Genomic DNA, 21597 nt, shown 5'->3' on the forward strand with positions numbered 1-21597 from the left:
CATATTTAATATTTCTATGTATTGTTATGTTCATCAATGTCTGTATAAATAAATAAATATCAATTTAATGTCTAATAATAGTAATTATACGCAGCATGAGTTTATCTTATTCTATTAATATATATTTGACTTATTGCTGCATTTGACCTACTTCTTAAATATTATAAAATGATACAAATTCAAATAAAAATGTAATAATAAAATATAATTTATATGGATTATTATTATATCAAATAGAAAGAATACACAGCAGAATAAAGACTGTTTTAATATGAAAATTTATATGAATTAAATGTATAATTCATATATATTATTTATTCAATAATTAGATTATTATTCTATAATTATAATAATAATAATGTTCCATATATAATAACATTTCATTATTATTATTATAATTATTATTATTTAAAATAAGCAGTATTTCTTTCTGTTGTGTTTTCTTTTAGATTGTAATTATAATAATAATAATTATAATTATTATAATAATAATTATAATAATTATTATAATTATTATAATTATTATAATAATTATAATAATTATTATATTAATAATTATAATTATAATTATTAATATAATAATTATAATATTAATAATTATTAATATAATAATTATTATATTAATAATTATTATATTAATAATTATTAATATTATAATTATTATTATAATAATTATAATATTCAATATAAATACAATTTTTCACTATTATTTTAAAAATCAGCAGTATTTATATTCTCTTATTCCCACAATGTATTTACTTTTTTATTAATTTAATAATACTATATTAATTTTTATATTATAAGTTCCATTGTTTGAGGAACCTTTAACATTTAATTTGTCAAATCTCTGCTGCAGGTTTTCTGCACAAAGACAATAAAACCTTTAAATATTCGAGGGTTTTTTTGTGAGGTGTGACATTCCTGCTGTTGACCTTAAAACCAATTAGCTCATGTTCAAATGCACAATGAAATAAACCTCTAATCCGCTTCCCATAAACCCATAATCTCATTGTTTGGTCACAGAGTCGTTTCAGAGCCGCTGCTTTTAGTCGTCGCTTCATAAAAACAACAGTTTTATCTGCATTTTATTCTGATTATCAACAGCATTAGTTTCAGTTTGGTTTAAATTTACATAAATATACCATGACATTATTTTAAAAATCACAACGCCGCTGTGCACGTTCTGATTAATTTAGCCAAAGCAGGAAAACTATCTGACATACAGAGCTGCTGCATTTGATAATAGATATCATTAAGTGCTGGTTAGCATAAAACTATCATTTCAACCTCAGAAAAATGTTAGTGTGCCCGAGGGTTTCTGAATAATAAGAAAGACACGTGTTGTGTTTTTTAATTATATCGTACTGGTTCCCTTCCCTTGTTCTCCATTAACCCACTTAAACCAGGGGTGTCCACACTGTGGCCCCCGGGCTAGATGTGGTCTGTGGTCCATTTCTAAATCGGCCCTCAGCAAATTCTAAAGGATAATGGAATCACACGTAAAACCTGTGCTCGTCTTAAATATGGATGTAAACAGATATTACTCAGTGTTAATTAGAGCCAACTATTCAAACACATTCTGTTAATCAAAAACATTTTCTAACAAATCTTAATCAATGAAAAAAAAAGCCCAATAACTTATTTGCATAACCAGCTAGAAATAGACCCTCGAGCTGCCAGCTGAGTACAGGGACCCCTCCGGAGAGAGGTTTCTTAAAGAGTTGAAAGAACAATGGACCTACATTTGATTGATTCTGCTAACGTATGAGGCCGTTAACCTCTAGTGAGGGGCCCAGACCTTCCCATACTTTCTGTTTGTGGCCCTCAGTGAGAATGGTTTGGACACGCCTGCTTTCAACAGACATTCCTAACGGGTTTTCCTTCCTTGAGATTTCTTTACTCACATTCTGATGACTTGCTTGGCCTCCGATGGTATTGTGCTTTAACTCCAAATAAAACCACAAACTTCTCCCACGTTCAACAAAGAAAACCGGCCTTTATAATAATCAAACAATCAATCAAAAGAAGAACTTCAACTTCGGTGCTGTTTCTATCTTTGTTAACGGTGACTTAACGGGTAAAGACCTGTGCCTCGACTTTATATTCTGATCAACTGCTTATGCTTTATTCCTCAGAGTCTATTTTTATTTTACCTTAAAACATTTTGTCTTATTTTCTTCATTTCATTTTTAAAATATTTATTATCAAAATTATTTCTTTTTTATTTATTATTTGATGACAATAAAAAACGTTCTGTATTTTTATATTTATTAGCAACATATTTTCTTCGGACTAGTGCTTTTTCAAAATCCCAGTGAAGGCTGTATTTGAATAAAGCCAAATATGTGAAAATATCACCAAATGCTGCGGCTTGAATAACTCACACACAGATGACTTGAATTGGGTTAATTACACATCAATAAATTCTACAGCTTGGCTCTGACTGCATCGCTCCCCACGACCCCGTGTGATATCATGTGCTCTATGTCCTCTGATCTAAACCCAAACTCGTTAAGCACCTCCACCGTGTGCTCTCCGATCGCCGGGTCGGAGGCCAGGCTCGGCTCTGCAGGAGTCCTGGAGAGAACGGGAGCCGGACGGGGGCTCTCCTCCCCTTCAGCGTCCGTCAGGAAAGAGGCCCTCTCCCGGTTGTGAGGGTGTGAGCTCACCTGCTCGAAGGAAAGCACGGGTGTGACGCAGGCATCCGTCCCGTCAAACACCCGGGACCAGTCCTCCTGAGTTTTGGAAGCGAACCGTTGGCTGAAGATCCGCCTCAGCTCCGGCCAATCGGTGACCTTCATCTGGGGAGGAAGAGATCCGGGGTCCAGATCCAAGCCTGGGGGGAGATAGACAACAGCAGAGACACGTTGAGTATCCTGGAGCCGAGGTCACCAACGTCCCGATCATATCGACCTGTTGACCTTCACTCTAAAGCAGGACTGTGCTCTAGCATCTGGAGGCAAGGCCGTACATTTCAGTCTTCCAAACTTCATTTATGAAACCTCCGTAAACAACCAGCGATCAGAGAACAGCGATCTGCACTTTCAGAGTCTCTACTTTAAGAGTCCTCTCCTGCTGATGTTCAGGTGTATATCATTATGTAGTGTCTCTACTTTAAAGAGTCCTCTCCTGTCTCTACTTTAAAGGGTACTCTCCTGCTGATGTTCAGGTGTATATCAGTATGTAGTGTCTCTACTTTAAAGAGTCCTCTCCTGCTGATGTTCAGGTGTATATCAGTATGTAGTGTCTCTACTTTAAAGAGTCCTCTCCTGCTGATGTTCAGGTGTATATCAGTATGTAGAGTCTCTACTTTAAAGAGTCCTCTCCTGCTGATGTTCAGGTGTATATCAGTATGTAGAGTCTCTACTTTAAAGAGTCCTCTCCTGCTGATGTTCAGGTGTATATCAGTATGTAGTGTCTCTACTTTAAAGAGTCCTCTCCTGCTGATGTTCAGGTGTATATCAGTATGTAGTGTCTCTACTTTAAAGAGTCCTCTCCTGCTGATGTTCAGGTGTATATCAGTATGTAGAGTCTCTACTTTAAAGAGTCCTCTCCTGCTGATGTTCAGGTGTATATCAGTATGTAGTGTCTCTACTTTAAAGAGTCCTCTCCTGTTGATGTTCAGGTGTATATCAGTATGTAGAGTCTCTACTTTAAAGAGTCCTCTCCTGCTGATGTTCAGGTGTATATCAGTATGTAGTGTCTCTACTTTAAAGAGTCCTCTCCTGCTGATGTTCAGGTGTATATCAGTATGTAGAGTCTCTACTTTAAAGAGTCCTCTCCTGCTGATGTTCAGGTGTATATCAGTATGCAGTGTCTCTAGTTTACGAACCCTGCAGCAGCTGAGCGTAGAACTGCGGTTCGATGGCGCCCACAGCCACGTATTTTCCATCCGCGGTCTCGTAGGTGTCATAGAACGGCGCTCCGCTGTCCAGCATGTTCTCCCCTCGAGGACGATCCCACATCCCGATGCTCCGAGATTTCCAGGCGAACGATCCCACGTACGCCGCTCCTTCCACCTGAGGAGAGGAAGAGGACATCAGGGGAGAAGGGACTCTGTCTTCACATATTTGCATGAAGAAATAATGCCTCCTCAGCGTCTATCGATGGGACTTGTTTTATTTAAAGTCTCCTACCTTTCAATCCTTCCTATGTCAATTATAGACATGCATAATTGACTGGAATTTCTTCCATGTGTCCAGGACATTTAAATCTTCCTGAGACGCCAGCAAGTATTTAAAAAAAGGGAAAATCTGTGAAATTATAAACTAAAGTTGAAGTGAGGAACTTTTGTCTCTCTCATCTGGCAGCAATTATAAGATAGAAATCAGTCTAAGGACGGCGCTGCAGCTCAGTTTACGGCGGGAGTTTCTGCAGTAGATTCCTCTCTTTTCAGGAATAGATTTTAAGTTGCATGGGCAGACTTAAAGAGAGCACTCCTGGCGGGTTGGAGATCAGCAGTTGCACTATTAGGCATACATGTCGCCACTAAGTGCGTCTCCTGGGTGTTTCACTACATCAGAATCAACTTATTTACCAGTTTACACAAGCCCCGACTGACTGAGCCACTGCTGTTGCAAAAATAAACGTCATGGGAAAATAAGACGGAAGAAAAAGGGTCAAAGAAATATTGATTCAACGAGAAAATATAGAAAGAAAACATGCATTTACACCAGATTAAAATACACTAAAGAACCTAAAAGAAACTTTGGACGATGATTATCTGAGAGTCTATGACAAACTGCAGTGTGGAAGAGGAACACGGCTCACAGTTTTAAAAAGACTAAGATGTTCTTCACATGACGTGCAGTAAAGTCTGTGGGGTAGATAAGAGTCAGTGTGAGGTTTTAATGCATATTCAAGCCTCTCACATAAAACATGACAGTGTTCTCTACTTTAAAGAGTCTTCTCCTGCTGATGTTCAGGTGTATATCAGTATGTAGAGTCTCTACTTTAAAGAGTCCTCTCCTGCTGATGTTCAGGTGTATATCAGTATGTAGCGTCTCTACTTTAAAGAGTCCTCTCCTGCTGATGTTCAGGTGTATATCAGTATGTAGAGTCTCTACTTTAAAGAGTCCTCTCCTGCTGATGTTCAGGTGTATATCAGTATGTAGCGTCTCTACTTTAAAGAGTCCTCTCCTGCTGATGTTCAGGTGTATATCAGTATGTAGCGTCTCTACTTTAAAGAGTCCTCTCCTGCTGATGTTCAGGTGTATATCAGTATGTAGAGTCTCTACTTTAAAGAGTCCTCTCCTGCTGATGTTCAGGTGTATATCAGTATGTAGAGTCTCTACTTTAAAGAGTCCTCTCCTGCTGATGTTCAGGTGTATATCAGTATGTAGTATCTCTACTTTAAAGAGTCCTCTCCTGCTGATGTTCAGGTGTATATCAGTATGTAGTGTCTCTACTTTAAAGAGTCCTCTCCTGCTGATGTTCAGGTGTATATCAGTATGTAGAGTCTCTACTTTAAAGAGTCCTCTCCTGCTGATGTTCAGGTGTATATCAGTATGTAGAGTCTCTACTTTAAAGAGTCCTCTCCTGCTGATGTTCAGGTGTATATCAGTATGTAGTGTCTCTACTTTAAAGAGTCCTCTCCTGCTGATGTTCAGGTGTATATCAGTATGTAGCATCTCTACTTTAAAGAGTCCTCTCCTGCTGATGTTCAGGTGTATATCAGTATGTAGTGTCTCTACTTTAAAGAGTCCTCTCCTGCTGATGTTCAGGTGTATATCAGTATGTAGTGTCTCTACTTTAAAGAGTCCTCTCCTGCTGATGTTCAGGTGTATATCAGTATGTAGTGTCTCTACTTTAAAGAGTCCTCTCCTGCTGATGTTCAGGTGTATATCAGTATGTAGAGTCTCTACTTTAAAGAGTCCTCTCCTGCTGATGTTCAGGTGTATATCAGTATGTAGAGTCTCTACTTTAAAGAGTCCTCTCCTGCTGATGTTCAGGTGTATATCAGTATGTAGTGTCTCTACTTTAAAGAGTCCTCTCCTGCTGATGTTCAGGTGTACTTTTCCCTTGAGGTTCTTTCTTTGAAGGCACCACGGATAAACTTTGATATGTTAAGTGTCCTGGTTTCCAGATTTAATGAATATAAAGTGCAATATGTCGGAGGAGGAAATAAGAGCAAACATGCCTCAGTTATTCATTTGTTCATTAGATCTTCAGTTTGAAGTGCGATCCATCACCTGTCCTCCCTCATGTGGAACATAAAGGATTCCCAGAGAAGTTTACTGAAGTGGATTCTTCAGCAGATAGACCCGCTTCCTTTCAGAGGAAAAAGCAACAATGCTGTTGAAGAGCGGCAATCACTTGTTGAATACTGAGCCGTCAGCACGTGCTGTCAGCAGCGCCGTACACATGTCTCTCTGCGCGGCCTCCAAGAAACAACTGCTGCTGAAAGAATAAACACACCTTCAACTCTGACAGTAATTGCTGTAATCACCTACAGGAGGACATCGTGCTCCTGGACAACCTGCAGCAGACACGTTTAGACACGGTTTATCATCAGTGGCCTGCATTTATATTGTAGCTTTACACAGTGCACGACAAAGAGCTGCACAATTTGCCTCACACACACACACACACACCTGTGCACCACTGGAGCTGCTATGCAAGGCTCCACCCTGACCAACAAAAGAGGGCGGACGGAGAAGCACGATGAATCTGAAATGCAATCACGGTTTATGCTTGAATGAAAATGACGAGGTGGAAAAGGAGCTCAGAGAAAACTTTGCTTCAGAGAAACTTTGAGATGGATTTGAGAGGAAAGTATCAAAACCGTTTGCATCGAGTACTTTTCCAGATAGTATTTACCTTAAAACCCGGCTCTAAATGGGTTTGGTTTTAACCAAATGTTGATTTTTCTAGAAGAGAAACAAATAAGGTGTTCATTTTGAAAAGGAAAACCATCTATTTCATGTATGGTTCAAACAGTTCCTCAAGAAACTACAGAAGAAGATGCAAAGATGTGTAGATTTGCAGGAAAGCAGCTCTCCGTTTCATCAATCTGGATATTTTCTCCTTAAATCAGCGAGTGTTCATGATCCCCATACTGATGAAACTGAAGCCCTGGTTGGTTTTTTTTGCACAGAAAGACGTCACGACTATCTTCCACCAGACTGCTGCGCTGTGAATCCTCGGGACAAATCACAGAGCAGCAGAAGAGGTCACATCTTCAGCTCTTCCTCGACTATTCTGCAAACCAAGAGTCATGAAATATGGAGTGTGTAGGAAATCGAGCAAATCCCTCACTGTGTGTTCCAGATTTGTTCTCCGAGTCATAACAGATGCAGTCGTGACTCCACGGACAGAGAGAGAAACATGCCGGTCTGTTAACAGAAACAGAAAGCGACTGGGATCAATTTTTGTGGCAACGAGACAGCAGGCAGGGACACATTTGAACCACTAAAAGCACTCAGAGAGCATGCACCACCGAGGACAAATGACCATTTCCCCAAAGTAAAAACACATCTCGTGTAACCGACACTTTGCCGCACCTTTCCACCAGGTTGCAAAACAAATTGGCAGGTAGTTGTTCTGAAATCCTGCAGGAAGCCAGAGTAAAGGAGTCAGTAAATACAGGAAGAAGCTCTCTCTTCCTGGTGTTGCTCTCAGGCATTCACGTGCCAAAACAGCTGCTGGACAGAAGAAATAGAACCTTTATTCGGTCTCGACACAAGCTCAGTGACGCAGAGCCTTTGTTGGAGTCTAGTGCCGATGGTCCTTCATGGAGACTAGTACTGTGTCCAGTTCAGGGCCGCAGAAAGAAAAACACTGACGTATCATGAGCTTTTACACCAACATGTTCAGGTGCTTCTGATTAGTTAGAAAACAACCCTTTGTTTACTAGGAGTCTTTGTGTTTGTTTACACATGATGAATGCATATCTTTGAGCTCCTTTTTGGGTCTCCACCGCCCACTTCTCTCTTCAGCCGCTAAATGCTGCACGATATTGACCAACCTTTATTCTCTGATAAAGACGCTATCACAGGGGTGAGGGTTAACCAGCACAGTAAACGTAAATACAGACATCTTTATAATCAATGGAAAGCTCGGAGAGGCTGAAGGGAGCAGGAGAGTGCTTCTGAATTACCCCTAGATGTGAATTTAAATGAAAATGTGTCTTAATGCACGGTGTCGACGGCCAGCTGCAGTGCATGCTGGGATTTGCTGCAGTCCTCGCAATTACTGACGGGTCGGTTGAATGGACAGCAATAACAGGACTTCCAGCATGCAGCACGGACTGAGTTATTAAATGCCATGGCAGCCTGTGTATGCTGACAGATGGGCCTGCAGCTGGTCTTTGCTTTGGCTCGGAGAATCGTCATAATTACAAGGAAGAGTCACAAACCAGTGCATTAGCGTATTCAAAGGACAGCGCATCACAATCAAGAACAGCAGCTCACCTTTCCTCTCTGAATAAACACAACCACTCCTGACCTCTAAAGGCTAATGAAAGCTGCGCTTCATCAGAGAGGATGTTGAACAATCAGAGAGAGGGAACTAATAATCCCTGAGAGGAAATGGCGTTCATCTCTGCACGAGCTGTTAACCTGCTTTGTGTCAGACTGAGATTGATAGAAATACCTCACATTTCATTTTGTTCAAGATATGGAATGCCTCCCGTGTCATGTAAACACAAATACTAAGAAAGTACTGCTGTGACTCACATCTTTCACATTAAGAAATGCAAATGTGCCTCTGACAGAATAACTGTGACGGTCATTTACAAAACACAATTACAGACGAGCTGTGAGAAATACTTTGCAGACTTTCCTGAAGCTTCTATTGTCTTGTTGACATGGCTGTAAATCTTCTGAAAGAGAACCATTTATGCTAATCTTTATAATTATGTTCTGTGCCTCCACTGAGAAAGCTCTGTATTTCTCTCAGACTGCCTGTGCTGCAGCACCTCTGTCCACCCTCTGTCTGAAACCAGTTGTTGTTGGTTGTGATAGGGCAGGTGAAGCTGAGGGGGGGTAATTGCAGTTCTCATACGCAGGTAGATCGTCTCGGGGGAAAACATCCGTTATAATTAAGCGAGAGAAATTAAAAAGACTGAAATCCAGTGGGAAGATGATAATGTCTTCAGAGAATAAGGATGAGGTTTGAAAGATGTTCCGTTTTTTCTGTAGCGGGTTTTTAAAAATACTATTAGTGCATGTAAACGGTCTGCAGAGGTTAAAATCCCTGTGTTTCTCCAGCTCACCCTGCCTGAAGCGCCTCCATGGGACTCCTTTGTACCCTTCCGGAACATAATGACATCACTACCGAACCTTCGCGCTCCTATTGGCTAGCGCTCCAACACATTGTACGTGATTGGCTGAGGGGCGGGACAACAGAGCCAGCCAGCTAGCCAATCAGAGCAGCCTGGGCTCCTTTGATATTTTAAGCACAGTTTGTTGGTAAGATTTCGGTACTTTGACTTAATTAAGATTTAGATTTCGGTACTTTGACTTAATTGAGTACTTGTCGTGTGTATTACTACTTTTACTCGAGTAAACAAATCATACGGTTTAACTAATTAATGATATTTGAATCCCATTTTAATGCTTCATGGAATTTCTAATTGGCAACACAGATAGAATGCAACACCTACTTGGATTCATGCTTATACGACCTAAGAATCGACGGAAACACTCTTTAGCTTCTTGAAACCAACAAATCTTGGCGTGTTATCCGCCCCTGGTGTATGATTACTGCAGCCTCATCACAATGGCAGTCAGACTCTGTGATTACTCTCAACTCTGGCTGAGGGCTGTGGAGCTGATGAATTATCCCAAACAAAAGTCTACCCCGACTCAGGAGTCTGCATCGTCATCATCTGAAGGCGTACCGCATCGTAACACTCCAGGTAACTTTCCTGACTTCTAAAAGTTTGGACACCGACGAGCATGAACCGCTTTCTGATGTGGGACCCGACCTCGACCTGGACTACATCGTGTCTGTTTTATGCTTTCTGCAGAATCACCCGCAGCTATACTCCCACAACAACACCAGCAGTCTGACCCCGGCCGACAACAGGGGCTCACTCTCTGTGAACCGGCTCCCCCGGCCTTACCTGGAGCTCATTTTTCGTTGACAGCAGTGAAACAATATCAAACCGTTTACTAACTTTATGACTCGTGTGTTTCTTCTATTGTAGCTTGTATGGCTGCATGATATGCAAGATATAAATGCGATTATTTTTGACTGATTGCAGTAAGAGTTGCATTATGAGAGGGACTGACAATCTCTGGAGCATTGATCACATGATCATCGAAAATATATTCAATGATCACGGTGGGATCTGTAACACCCTGTTTGCAGGCTGGGACTTCATTCAGAGATTTTAACATACAGGAGTTTAAAGAGAAAAGTCTGAGTTTTTAGGACAAAGTGATAATTCTGAAAAAAGAATCGGACATTTTAAAAAGTCGACCTTTAGAAAAAAAAATCCAGAAATTTGGAAAAAAGTGATAATTTTGAAGAAAAATCTGAAGTTTGAAAAGAAATCAGGAGAAGAAGATGAGCGCCACGTGAAGAATGGTTTTTAAAAGTCGACTGAATAAAGTCGGAAGTTGGAAAAAAAGTCAGAATTTTGAGAACTTCAGAAAAAGACAGAATTTGAGAAACATTTCTGAATTATGATTTTTTCAGAATTCAGAGAAACTTGCTCCCTCTGGAGGAACACAGGGATTCTAGCCTTTGAAGACCATTTACATGCACACAAACCTATGGAACAACTGTAACTGACCCCGTTTGTAAACCTATTGGGCATGACAAAGAAAAACGTCCTCTAAATTTACTTATATTTACCTTTATACAACAACAACAACAACAACAACAACATGCTCTATTGGTGGTCTGTCATAGTTGTTGCATTACCAACAGGAGTGAGGGCTCACCATGCTGGCGTCGATGACCTGTCCTCTCCCAGACTTCGTCCTCTCCAGCAGAGCGAGCACGATGCCCAGAGCACAGCTGAGACCCCCCCCTGCAAAGTCTGCGATCAGATTCAGAGGAGCGTACGGCTTCTCCCCGCTGCGCCCCAGCCGGGACAGCAGACCTGCGACAGGAATAACAAACAGACGAAGCGTCACACAGGAAGTACACTAACCCGGTTTGAGGTGCAATAAATGCCTCGGCAGTTTTCCACTTTGCTCTGATGCAGGATCTTCACCTGGAAGTGGGCGGGGCTTAATTTTGACTTCCTCATGCTATATTTGTAGAAAACCCCTGTGAAGTATTTTAAGGCCTCAGATTCAAACCTAACTGAGGCCATCTTAACAGCACGTCTTCATCGGTTGGCTCCGCGCTGGATTAAAGCTCAGTGATATTACATCATTTGTTTTCTGGGGATCGTTTTTCGCTTTGACTTGTAATGAAGTCATTACTCCCTTTATTCATGCTGCAAAACACAGAGTTCCTAACCAATAAGCACATGAACACATTAAAAAGCAGCCTTTTTATTCCAGCAACTGATGGATTTATAATGAGCATGCATGCACAGTAACAGGAGCTCAGTAAATCTCCTCTTTGATTTGCCATTCTGTACTTTATGAAGGCTGCACAACAACAGGGATTTGTCAATGCTTGCATAAGAAAGTACACTAAATGATATTAGAGAGGCGGGGGTGCATAGTTTTGGGGGGGAAATATATTTTCATTAAACGCAACGAGCTCACATTTCAAATTACCATAACCTCCAGTGGAATCTGGAATATACAAGTACAATCAACACTTTTGTAAACCATGTTCTCCGTGTGCTGCAAACACACATCTCATCAGTGGTGTGTGTTTGCAGCGGTGACACGAGTTGAAAATCACTGCTGGTTGGATTTATAATCGGCCTGTTGTGACAAGAAGGTTCATTATTATGTAGCACAAAAGAGGCCCGGACAAACCTGTCATTTATAGTTTCTAATTTAGACTTTAAACACTGCCATTTGGTTTTTACTGCAAGGAACAAACCTGACACTAAATGGGAGCGTGAGGAACTTCGGTCTCTGGGTTCGAGTTGGTTTTATTTTTATAAACGACACATACCAGATTCATCTTTAGGCTGGAACATCTAACACATGTTTATCAAAGGCTGGCATGGATGGGTTGCAAGGTTACTGATCTGTGGAGGCGTGCAGGAGGAGAGGGAAGATGTAAATCAAGAGCAGGATGAAGGAGAACTCGATTATGACCCAACACTACGCAGAGTATTTCACTTCTGCTTTTTGAAAAGAAATGTGGAAACAGGAAAGGCCCTCCCTTCGTTCTTTTGGTACACTGGGATATATCTTTTGTGGGACTGAATGAAGGCTGGTATTTATGAGCAGCTGTTGACCTTAAAACCTGTTCATAGAAAACCTTAAAGCGATGTTTTAAAGGAATTTCGTTTTGACATTTTGAGGCGGTGGTGTTTGTTGATATAAGAGTTCCAGATTAAAAGAATCCGATGTGATGAAGTACGGTTCGGTGTTAGAAGACTTCTCTTCACTTTTCACCACCAGAATCCAGAAACTGATCAGGAAAGCTGGCTCTGTCACCGGCATCAAACTGGACCCTTTAGAGGCTTTGGTGGAGAGGAGTCTGAACAGACTGCTGTCCATCATGGATCACCCCCCCCCCCCCCCCCCCCCCCCCCCTCTCCACCTGCAGCTGGAAGGACAGGGAGCTCCTTCTCCAACAGACTGCTCCAACTCTGCTGTCACAAGGACAGGTTCAGGAGAACCTTCCTGCCCTCTGCAGTAACTCCGTACTATAACCCCCCTCTGGCTGCAGGACTCTCTGCTCCATAGCCTCTCTGTGACCTGGACTCCACGTGCACACTTTACACTTTGTACATTTACACTATATTATTATTATTATTTTTAGTTCTAATTATTCGTTTTTGTTTTGCTTCTGTTTCTATTTCGCTGCTACAAAGCAAAAAGGTCCCAGTTTGGGATAAATAAAGTACCTCTGATTCTGATTAAAGAATAAATACGGTTATTTGCTGACATAAAATTACATATATTAGAAAATCTAAAATAAAAAGATAAGCCAAATTATTTTTTTAAAAGGAAATTCTGAGAAAAAGTGAAAATTCTAAACAAATTTAAATTATGAAAAAAACAAATTATGAAAAAAACAAATGATGAAGAACTAAAGTGAAATTAGAAAAGAAATCGAGTAAAAAAAGTGAAATTATGAAAAGTTCTAATACTGAGAAAAAGTTCAAAAAGGCAAATTCTGAAAACAAATCTGAGCCCTGTCTGCTCTGATTGGTCAACCGCTAGATATGTCCCGCCCCTATCACGTACAATGTTTTTGCTAGCCAAAAGTAGCGCAAGTATTCCGTGGTGATGTCACCATATTCTGGAAACTGGGGATTTCAGCCTCTGCACAGAAAGCTAAAGAACACACTGCAGTAGAGGGAAAACCACCAACAGCAGCCCCTTTAATTGAAGGTGTATAAACATTGATTCAGAAACATTCGCAGGTGTGTGTGTGTGTGTGTGTGTGTGTGTGTGTGTGTCATTACCTGACATGGCGAGGTAGTTGATGTCGTGTCCAGCGGCGGAGGCGTACGATCCGCTCTGTCCGTAGCCCGTCAGCCGGGCGTAAATCAGACCAGGATTCTCCTTCAGAAGCTCCTGTGGACCGAGGCCCAGCTTCTCCATCACACCTGAAACATCTTTATTCATCAGCGTGGCTCGCGGTGCTGCTCGCGGCGCGGCCCGCAGCGTGGCTCGCAGCGCAGCTCGCACCGCGGGAGCACAACAGCAGCAGATGGGCTGCAGCCAATTAGAAGCACCCTTTTCATTTTAATTAGGGTCTGAAAATCAACTGGCAAAACAACACAGAACCCACGAGCTGCTGGGCTCACAGAGTGGTTTACAATTGTAATTAGCTTCGAAAATAAGGAATGTATCCATTAAGATTTACTTCAATCATTTGAATTAATTAACCCTCTAAAGGTTTTCTGAAACGGCTCTTTGTCTCCACAGAATGTCATTTCCCAGGGAAAGCACTCCCACAGCACAACATCGTTAGGCTTCGTGTGTAAGTAAAGGGAACATGATTATTGATCAGTCTTCAAGCTCTTGGGCCGTTGTTCATCGTAGGAAAATATGATGTGAAATTTGTCTTTGTCTATTGTGCAGAGCCAGAGCCATTTCTCTCACCAAGTAGATCAGCTTGAGACACAAGAGGCACACATTTCATTATTATCCAAACAAAGAAGTGAAATCAGAGAAAGGTTACATCTACTGAGTGTGTTGTTTAAACATTCTAATTACACATTTTAAATCTAAATTAATTAATGACTCAGTTATTGGATTTATTTGTGGTGTTTTACATTAAATGTGACTTCGTTGATGTTTTAATCCAGAACAAATTAAAGACCCCACAATGTCATAGAAACACCGGGAGCAGTTTGTCTGTATCCTGAGGTGAGGACACCTCAAAATGTTGCCTTCAGGGTCTGTGATCATAACAACCTCCCTCATAGTTGTTGACTCCCCCCACCCCCCTATCCACAGATGTTTTCCTCACCTCTCCGGTACGGCTCGAGGACGACGTCAGACTGCACACAGAGCTTCTTCAGCAGGGCGACCCCCTCGGCCGTCTTCAGGTTGATGGCGACGGAGCGTTTCCCCCGGGCCTGAGTGTCCAGAGATGTACCCGCCCTGGTGCGGTCCACACGGATCACCTTCGCCCCGAAGTCGGCCAGGATCATCCCGCAGAACGGAGCCGGAGCCAGGCCGGCCAGCTCGATCACACGCACACCAGCCAGAGCCATGATGGGAGGAAAGCTGCCGGGACGAGGAGAGGACACTTTGACCTTAAAGTAACTCCCCTCAGGGTGCTTCATCCAGATCTTCTCTCAAGTTACTTTAGAGGACTTCTCTTCATCAAAAGCCTTTCCTATAACTCCTCCTCTCACACTCAAACCCAACAACCTGCTCTCTCTCTTGATTCTGGAGAATTACAGCAAGTTTTAACTGGATTGTGTGCGTGGTGTCTCAGTAACACTTAGACTTTAGACTTCCACACAATCTATTATCTACGTACACAGTGATGTATTAAGGGAGTCTGAAAACCACTTAGGTCTAAAGTAGCGCTCATTAAAACATCAGAAGTACTCAGGTCTTGTACTTGAATAAAGTCGAAGTACTCAGGTCTTGTACTTGAGTAAAGTAGAAGTACTCAGATCTTGTACTTGAGTAAAGTAGAAGTACTCAGGTCTTGTACTTGAGTAAAGTAGAAGTACTCAGATCTTGTACTTCAGTAAAGTAGAAGTACTCAGGTCTTGTACTTGAGTAAAGTAGAAGTAGTCAGGTCTTGTACTTGAGTAAAGTAGAAGTACTCAGGTCTTTTACTTGAGTAAAGTAGAAGTACTCAGATCTTGTACTTGAGTAAAGTAGAAGTACTCAGGTCTTGTATTTGAGTAAAGTAGAAGTACTCAGGTCTTGTATTTGAGTAAAGTAGAAGTACTCAGATCTTGTACTTGAGTAAAGTAGAAGTACTCATGTCTTGTACTTGAGTAAAGTAGAAGTACTCAGGTCTTGTACTTGAGTAAAGTAGAAGTACCAGAGTGTAGGAATACTCTGTCACAGTGAAAGTATTCTAAATGTTCCTCCAGTGAAAGTAGAAAGTACTCTCCTCTAAATGTACTTAAAGTAGCGACAGTAAAAGTAGTCATTGTCTGATTGGTCCATTTCAGAATAATATCTCTGATATGTTTTATAATGATTGATCATTAAAGTGTTCTCAGAGCTGGTAAAGGTGCAGCTAGTTTGAATGCTTTGTATACTGCAGGGTAGCTGCTGGATTTACTGCAGGTGAACTACAGTCTGATTTAAGGGTCAGTAAAGTCAGTACTTGAGTAAATGAACGTAGTTACTTTATACCTCTGGAAGCTAGTAGGCTAACTTGTTTTATGTCCATGGAGGTTGTTTCAGTTTATATCAGTGAACAAACGTATATTAAAGAGTCATTTCAGCGTACCTTTGCTCTCGAGTGGGTGACAGGTCACTGGATGCACGATGCATGCAATTCTGCTAACGTTAGCCGTTAACAGTGTATGATATCTCCAACGGCGTACCCAATGCGGCACACAGACACATCAAAACACGTTAATAACAAGAATCAATCATTCGGATACTATTGCTTAAACGGTACTTTAAACGTTTGTTTGTTGAGCAGGTAAGTCGGCACACAGCACAGTGTACCCCCGTATATCTACTGATGTCCCCGCCCGGCTGGCTGACTTCGGTGTACGCTGCATTTTACATACAAGCGACCAATGTTTACAAGCCGCAGCACGACGGCCGCAAGAACTCTGGGAAATTGAGTTCTTTAAACAATATTTCCCTTGTTGCTTTACAAGGACATACATATATACATATAATTGTAGAAACTAAAACAAATGAATGCAACTGTTGTCTGTGATGGTGTATGAATGAATAATAATGCATCATTGATATAAATAACACCAGAAAAGCATTGATTTCTTACAGTTAACACATACATACAGTATAAGCTTCTTTGAGCTGCAGGAATAATATAAATATATATAAATACCATGTATTATATGTATTTATAGTATATAATAAATACTGCATTTGTAAAGAACAAGGTGCCAAATCATGTAAACCAATCTTTAGTGGGTTTTTTCGTTCCTCTTTTAAAAACTGATCCAAAACCAGGGATAACATAAGTATATTATTTTTCATGCAAATTATAAGCAAATAAGCAAACACCCCCCCCACAGCCAACTCCACATTAAAGTTGCAAATCTAGATCAGAGGAAAATATTTGAAATCAATCCAGTTTATTGAGAGTGATGTGAGGTTCAGGGCTTTCTTTCCTCTGAAGCTTTCTGCAGCTATGATCTTTCCTCAGCCGTGGTGAGTCACACAGCCCACGCACATGTCTGTGGATTAAATCCAAAAGGCCTCAGACCAAAATCCTCTCTGTACTTCCTTCCTCCCTTGTTTTAACTCCCTTAAGGGGTCTTATTATGCTTTCCTGTCGTGAGTTATAAAGGTTTGTGCCTAGTGTCCTGAAACGTCCTCCGTTGGACTCCTTTGTTTACTTCAGGAACACGGTGACATCACTTGGGAACATCGACCAGCGCTCAGACACATTGCACGTGATAGGCTAAGAGCCGGGACATCTATAAGCTGGTTGACCAATCACAACAGAGCCGACCAGCTACCCAATCAGAGCAGACTGGGCTCTGGTTTCAGACGGAGGGGGAAAAGAGGAGCTGCGGCAGTCTGAGAAACATAAAGAGCTGAACATTAAAGCATGGAGACATGGAGACATGTCCCAGTGAAGGACAAAATACTATACAAAAATTAACATCAAATGTCCTCTTGACAAGATTTAAAGTCATGTAAACAAGACATTAACAGCAACAAACATCCTGATCATCTTGCTAAAAGCTTCACGAAAGGCAGGACATTAGTTTTTATAGCTTGTCTGTTTGTGAATGACTGATTTTGAACGACATATTTGCATTTCTTAATGTGAATTTTATCCCAGAAGCCTCAAATGGAATGAGAAAATGGCCTATGATTACATGGGAACTTTCACACATAATCATGCAGTATTTCTGTGTGAGCGGGGGGGAATGCAAAGCAGCTTCAGAACACTGTTGATAAAACACACCATCAATCAAAATCAGTCGGAGGTGACACGCAGAGTGCACTTATCCTGAAGGCTTGGACCTTACTGTTTCAAGCTCTCCTTTCCCCTCAGCACTGCTAAAAGAAAAACCCAGCTGAGAAGAAGAAGTGCGGAAAAGATTTAACTACTTCATTCAATTCCCTTTTTGGCGCCTCAGCAGATCTAAAAGAAATGAGCTTGACATGCTGGGGGGGATGGTCTTTTTTAAAGTTCTGCTACTGCTAAAGGAAAGACAGACCATTACCCCCCCGCCCCGCAGAGTCCTGTGGGTGTTGTGGAAAATTGCATTTCTTTTTTAAAGTCCCTGCAGAACATCAGTCAGTGGTGCGACGCTGCGACGTGTTATGGTAATAGGAAGAAGGAACATTAGTCATGGGTCAAAGAGGTGCTGTGAAAATAAGCAAATCATTGAAAAATGTTATTTTTATTTTAATATTAATATTAATATTGTTACCGTCACTTTTTTATTGATGTTATTTTAAAACACATTTATTTTTTAATTGGTTAATTGGTTAATTGGTTAATTGAATGTATTAGTAAAACAGTATTATACATTTTGGGCATTAATGCTTGTTTTTACATATCTCATTCTAGCTCCATTAACATTCTTTGAGGATCCTTATTTATTCAGATGACTCAGTTTTAGACTTATGAACATCCGGTTTAAGAGGAGAAACTGTAGATTTTAGGGGAATGTCTCTCAGATTCTGGATGGTTTTCTGTCACTGAAGGGTGAAGATCCTGCGGACGTCTCAAAGGGAACTCAGAATGACGTCTTGTGACATTTAGGGAGATTTATTTGGGAAAAGTTTCCGTGGCTTTAAAACCAAAAGTAAAAGTCGAAGTAAATGTCACATGACGTCATTTGTAGATTGAAGGAAATCAAAAGGCTTTAAATAAAAATTCTCTTAAAAGTACAAAATAATACTTCATATTACGCCCACATTCTTAAATTCAAACTAAATACTTATCTTCCAATTCATTCTCTAATTAGATAAGGGATTTGTTTCACTTGTATTACTTTTATAATTATTGTTCCCGTTATCATTAAACTATTTATTTTATTCATATTATTTTATAATAAAAAAGAGTATTGTTGGATAAAGTTATTTATTATATCACATCATTTGTTGTTGTTTGTTGTTATGGTCTGTTCTGTTTGCGGGGATGCTCCTGGGCCGATAAATAAATGAAAATGGATTAATGAAACAGTGGAACAGACCTTGGGCTGGAACCTGATTTTCCACTAAACTGCAGTAATTGATTAATTATAGAAGAAGTGAAATTAATTTCTGTCCCTGAAGAGAAAAAGAAGAACATCAAAGCTGGATCACACACACACACACACACACACACACACACACACACACACACACACACACACACACACACACACACACACACACACACACACACACACACACACACACACACACACACACACACACACACACACACACACAGACAGACAGATCGATGTTTTAGATGAACGGTCTGAATTCTTCTTTTGGTTTTCATTTCGGCTACTCTCATCATCTCTTTGTATTCTTTTCTGAAACGCAGCAGATGGACACCTGATCTACAAAACTAAAATACTGTGTTTGCTTTTAATTAATGCAGTTCTCATTCAACCTTTCAAGTCCCCGAAAGACCTGCCGAGGTGTCCCTGAACATTCTCCATCCCCACACTGCTTTTCCTATTTCAAAATAAAAGGCAAACTTTATTTTGAAATCAAACGCCTCCTCCTTTGCCACTTTAATGCATCCTTTAGTGCATGACAAAAGTCGTGTTGGCGGATAGGTTACATGCATAGTTGCCCTTTGTCTCAAATTAAGTAAATAGAGCTGAAATAAAGAGTGTGTTTGTGTCTCCTCCTGATGAATGAGTGAACATCTGCTGCCCTCTGTCGGCTCTGCACACACGAGCGACAGATGTGGAGAATTTAAAACCTGCACAGATCCTGGTGAAGATGTTAAAAGAGGAGTCTCTGTGCCGTGGTGACGCCTCGAGGTATGAGGAGAGACTTCAAAGCTTTCTGAGAGATGTGTGTCACCGAGGAGGTTCTGAACGCTGGGATTCTGCAGATCCCCCGTGGGGATGGAGGAACGTGGGGCGTCTTTATGGCTTTTATCAGGTTCCTCACTTTGAAAAATAAGGAGAAATTTTACTGTGTTCGACTTAAAACGATCAAAGTGCTTCGCTTTAGAGAGTAGGCTTCACTCTGACACCCCTATGAAATCATGTTATATATAAAGCATGAAAAATAATCTGTTTTAAAATAAAGCCTGAGGACGATGGGACGGGCAAATAGGTTATTGTTTATAGGTTATTCATCTGGTTTCTTCTGTAGAACTGTGAATTGTACCTCTTTCTGCACCTTAAATCATTAAGCTGTGTTTGTGCATTTGTGCAAAACAATAAATACAATTAAACACATTTTTCCTAAACTACAACCGTCCAAAACCCTGCTGCACACAGAAAACACAAACCCATTGCTTTGAAAATACACACCTTCCTTAAGATTGTAATGAAACTATTATTCTGTATTGAGATCACCCTTAATGTCATGCACTTTGGAGTTTAAGTAGGTATCAGGGAGATTAATATATCTACAGGCGGGAAATGCAACTTCAAGCAGCAGAAATATTAATAAATAAACATGACGGGTTTTAAGGCAAAATGCCAGTACGTTTTGGATTACAGGGTTTTTACAGCGTGGTTTCAGTACTTCTACTGAAGCTAAGGATCTGAATTCTTGCTTCAGTTCTGCTGACTGCAGTATAAAGCCTGTTTAACTGAACTCATAGAGCATCTCTAACTCACTGTAACGCTGCACTACTGCCACCTCCTGGAGTTATTCAGCTCCTACAGGGACCAGTATGTCAGATTTGACTTGCTTTGCTGAATGAAGTGCTGCCTAGGTTGCATACAGTCTCCTGTGTTTCGTATCTGTGGGTGCTAACTGTTCTTATATCATAGTAAGTTGAAATATCTGAAAAAGTGCATTTATTCTGGGACTGCACGGGTATAAGAGCTTCCTCTGTCTCAGTTTGCATTTATTCAACCCGTAGGAACTACCCTTTGGAAAGTCCTGCTAATTAAAACCAAAACCAGGAATCAGACTGAAAACAAAGGGCTGAAAATGCTCTGTTTGATGAGTGCAACCCAGAGAACTGCTCTTTGATGCAGGCTTGAGTGCCACAAAATCTACCTGACAGACAATCGTGTTGTGAAAGCAGGAGCCATGTGGAATTGCATGTCTCCTAAAGATGTTGTGTACTGCAGCGTGTGGCCACCAGAGGGCAGCATACCCCCGGTTTCTGAGCCTGTTGTAGGTCAGGTGTTTTAGGGTCACAGGTGAACAGGAAATCATTCTGAGTGCGCAATGACAGAAAAGGGGAATAAAAATCAAGAAACTCAAATAGGAAATCACCGGGATCACCTTCACATCCCGGGAAATGTCTCCATCATTCTGCATCAGTACGCATGATAGCTTTCATTGTGCACGTGTTCATGGATTGGGTGTGCTATTTAATCAAAGAAATCTGTGAAACCTGCATGAACCACTTTATAAAAACAGACATTCCAGATCCAAATGTTTAGTTTTACTCACTGTTTTTGCTGGCCTGTCCGGCTTCTTGTTGTGTAGTTAACCAAACATAAGTAAAGTAGTTTCCACACACCTTCCAGAAAGAATGAAGTCCTTCTAGACACAACTCGGTGCCTTCCAAACAATTTGCCCCAACCTGGCTGGGAATTGTAGTCCTTTATCATCGGTGGGCTACAGAGGTCGCCAAAGTAAAACTGACAATCATTGATTGGATATATCTTTGCTCTCGATGATCTGTGTCACCTGTGCAAATGACATTTGAAGAAAGTGGAACCACATGAATCCTTTGCGGAGTCTGATGGGGAGATGGTAAGATATCTGTACGGATGCA

At 40.8% G+C, this 21597-nt stretch overlaps 1 protein-coding gene across 2 annotated transcripts; it reads right to left on the reverse strand.

Moving 5' to 3' along the window:
* Positions 1–1069: 1069 nt before the first annotated feature.
* Positions 1070–21420, reverse strand: amacr (alpha-methylacyl-CoA racemase). 2 transcript variants are annotated; one of them, XM_063888965.1, is made up of 6 exons: positions 21270–21420; positions 14515–14774; positions 13502–13645; positions 10893–11053; positions 3833–4019; positions 1070–2836 (listed from the first exon to the last, which is right to left on the reverse strand). In XM_063888965.1, the coding sequence occupies exons 2-6, from the start codon at positions 14759–14761 to the stop codon at positions 2427–2429; spliced, it is 1149 nt and encodes a 382-aa protein (XP_063745035.1). In that variant the 5' UTR covers positions 14762–14774; positions 21270–21420; the 3' UTR covers positions 1070–2426. The 2 variants fall into 2 exon arrangements, with proteins under 2 accessions (XP_063745035.1, XP_063745036.1); XM_063888966.1 differs by lacking the exon at positions 21270–21420 and adding an exon at positions 15970–16247.
* Positions 21421–21597: the final 177 nt, after the last annotated feature.

This window comes from Eleginops maclovinus, chromosome 8, assembly GCF_036324505.1.
Source record: "Eleginops maclovinus isolate JMC-PN-2008 ecotype Puerto Natales chromosome 8, JC_Emac_rtc_rv5, whole genome shotgun sequence".
NCBI classification, from domain to species: Eukaryota; Metazoa; Chordata; class Actinopteri; order Perciformes; family Eleginopidae; genus Eleginops; species Eleginops maclovinus.

Bases quoted from the DNA above. Each gene is read 5' to 3' on its own strand.
- amacr (XM_063888966.1), bottom strand. From the start codon at position 16,013: ATGCATCGTGCATCCAGTGACCTGTCACCCACTCGAGAGCAAAG. The intron at 4,020-10,892 runs GTGAGCCCTCAC...TCCTCTCCTCAG, and splicing joins AGGTCATCGACGCCAGCATG to GTGGAAGGAGCGGCGTACGT. The intron at 2,837-3,832 runs GTTCGTAAACTA...ATCTCCCCCCAG, and splicing joins CTACGCTCAGCTGCTGCAGG to GCTTGGATCTGGACCCCGGA.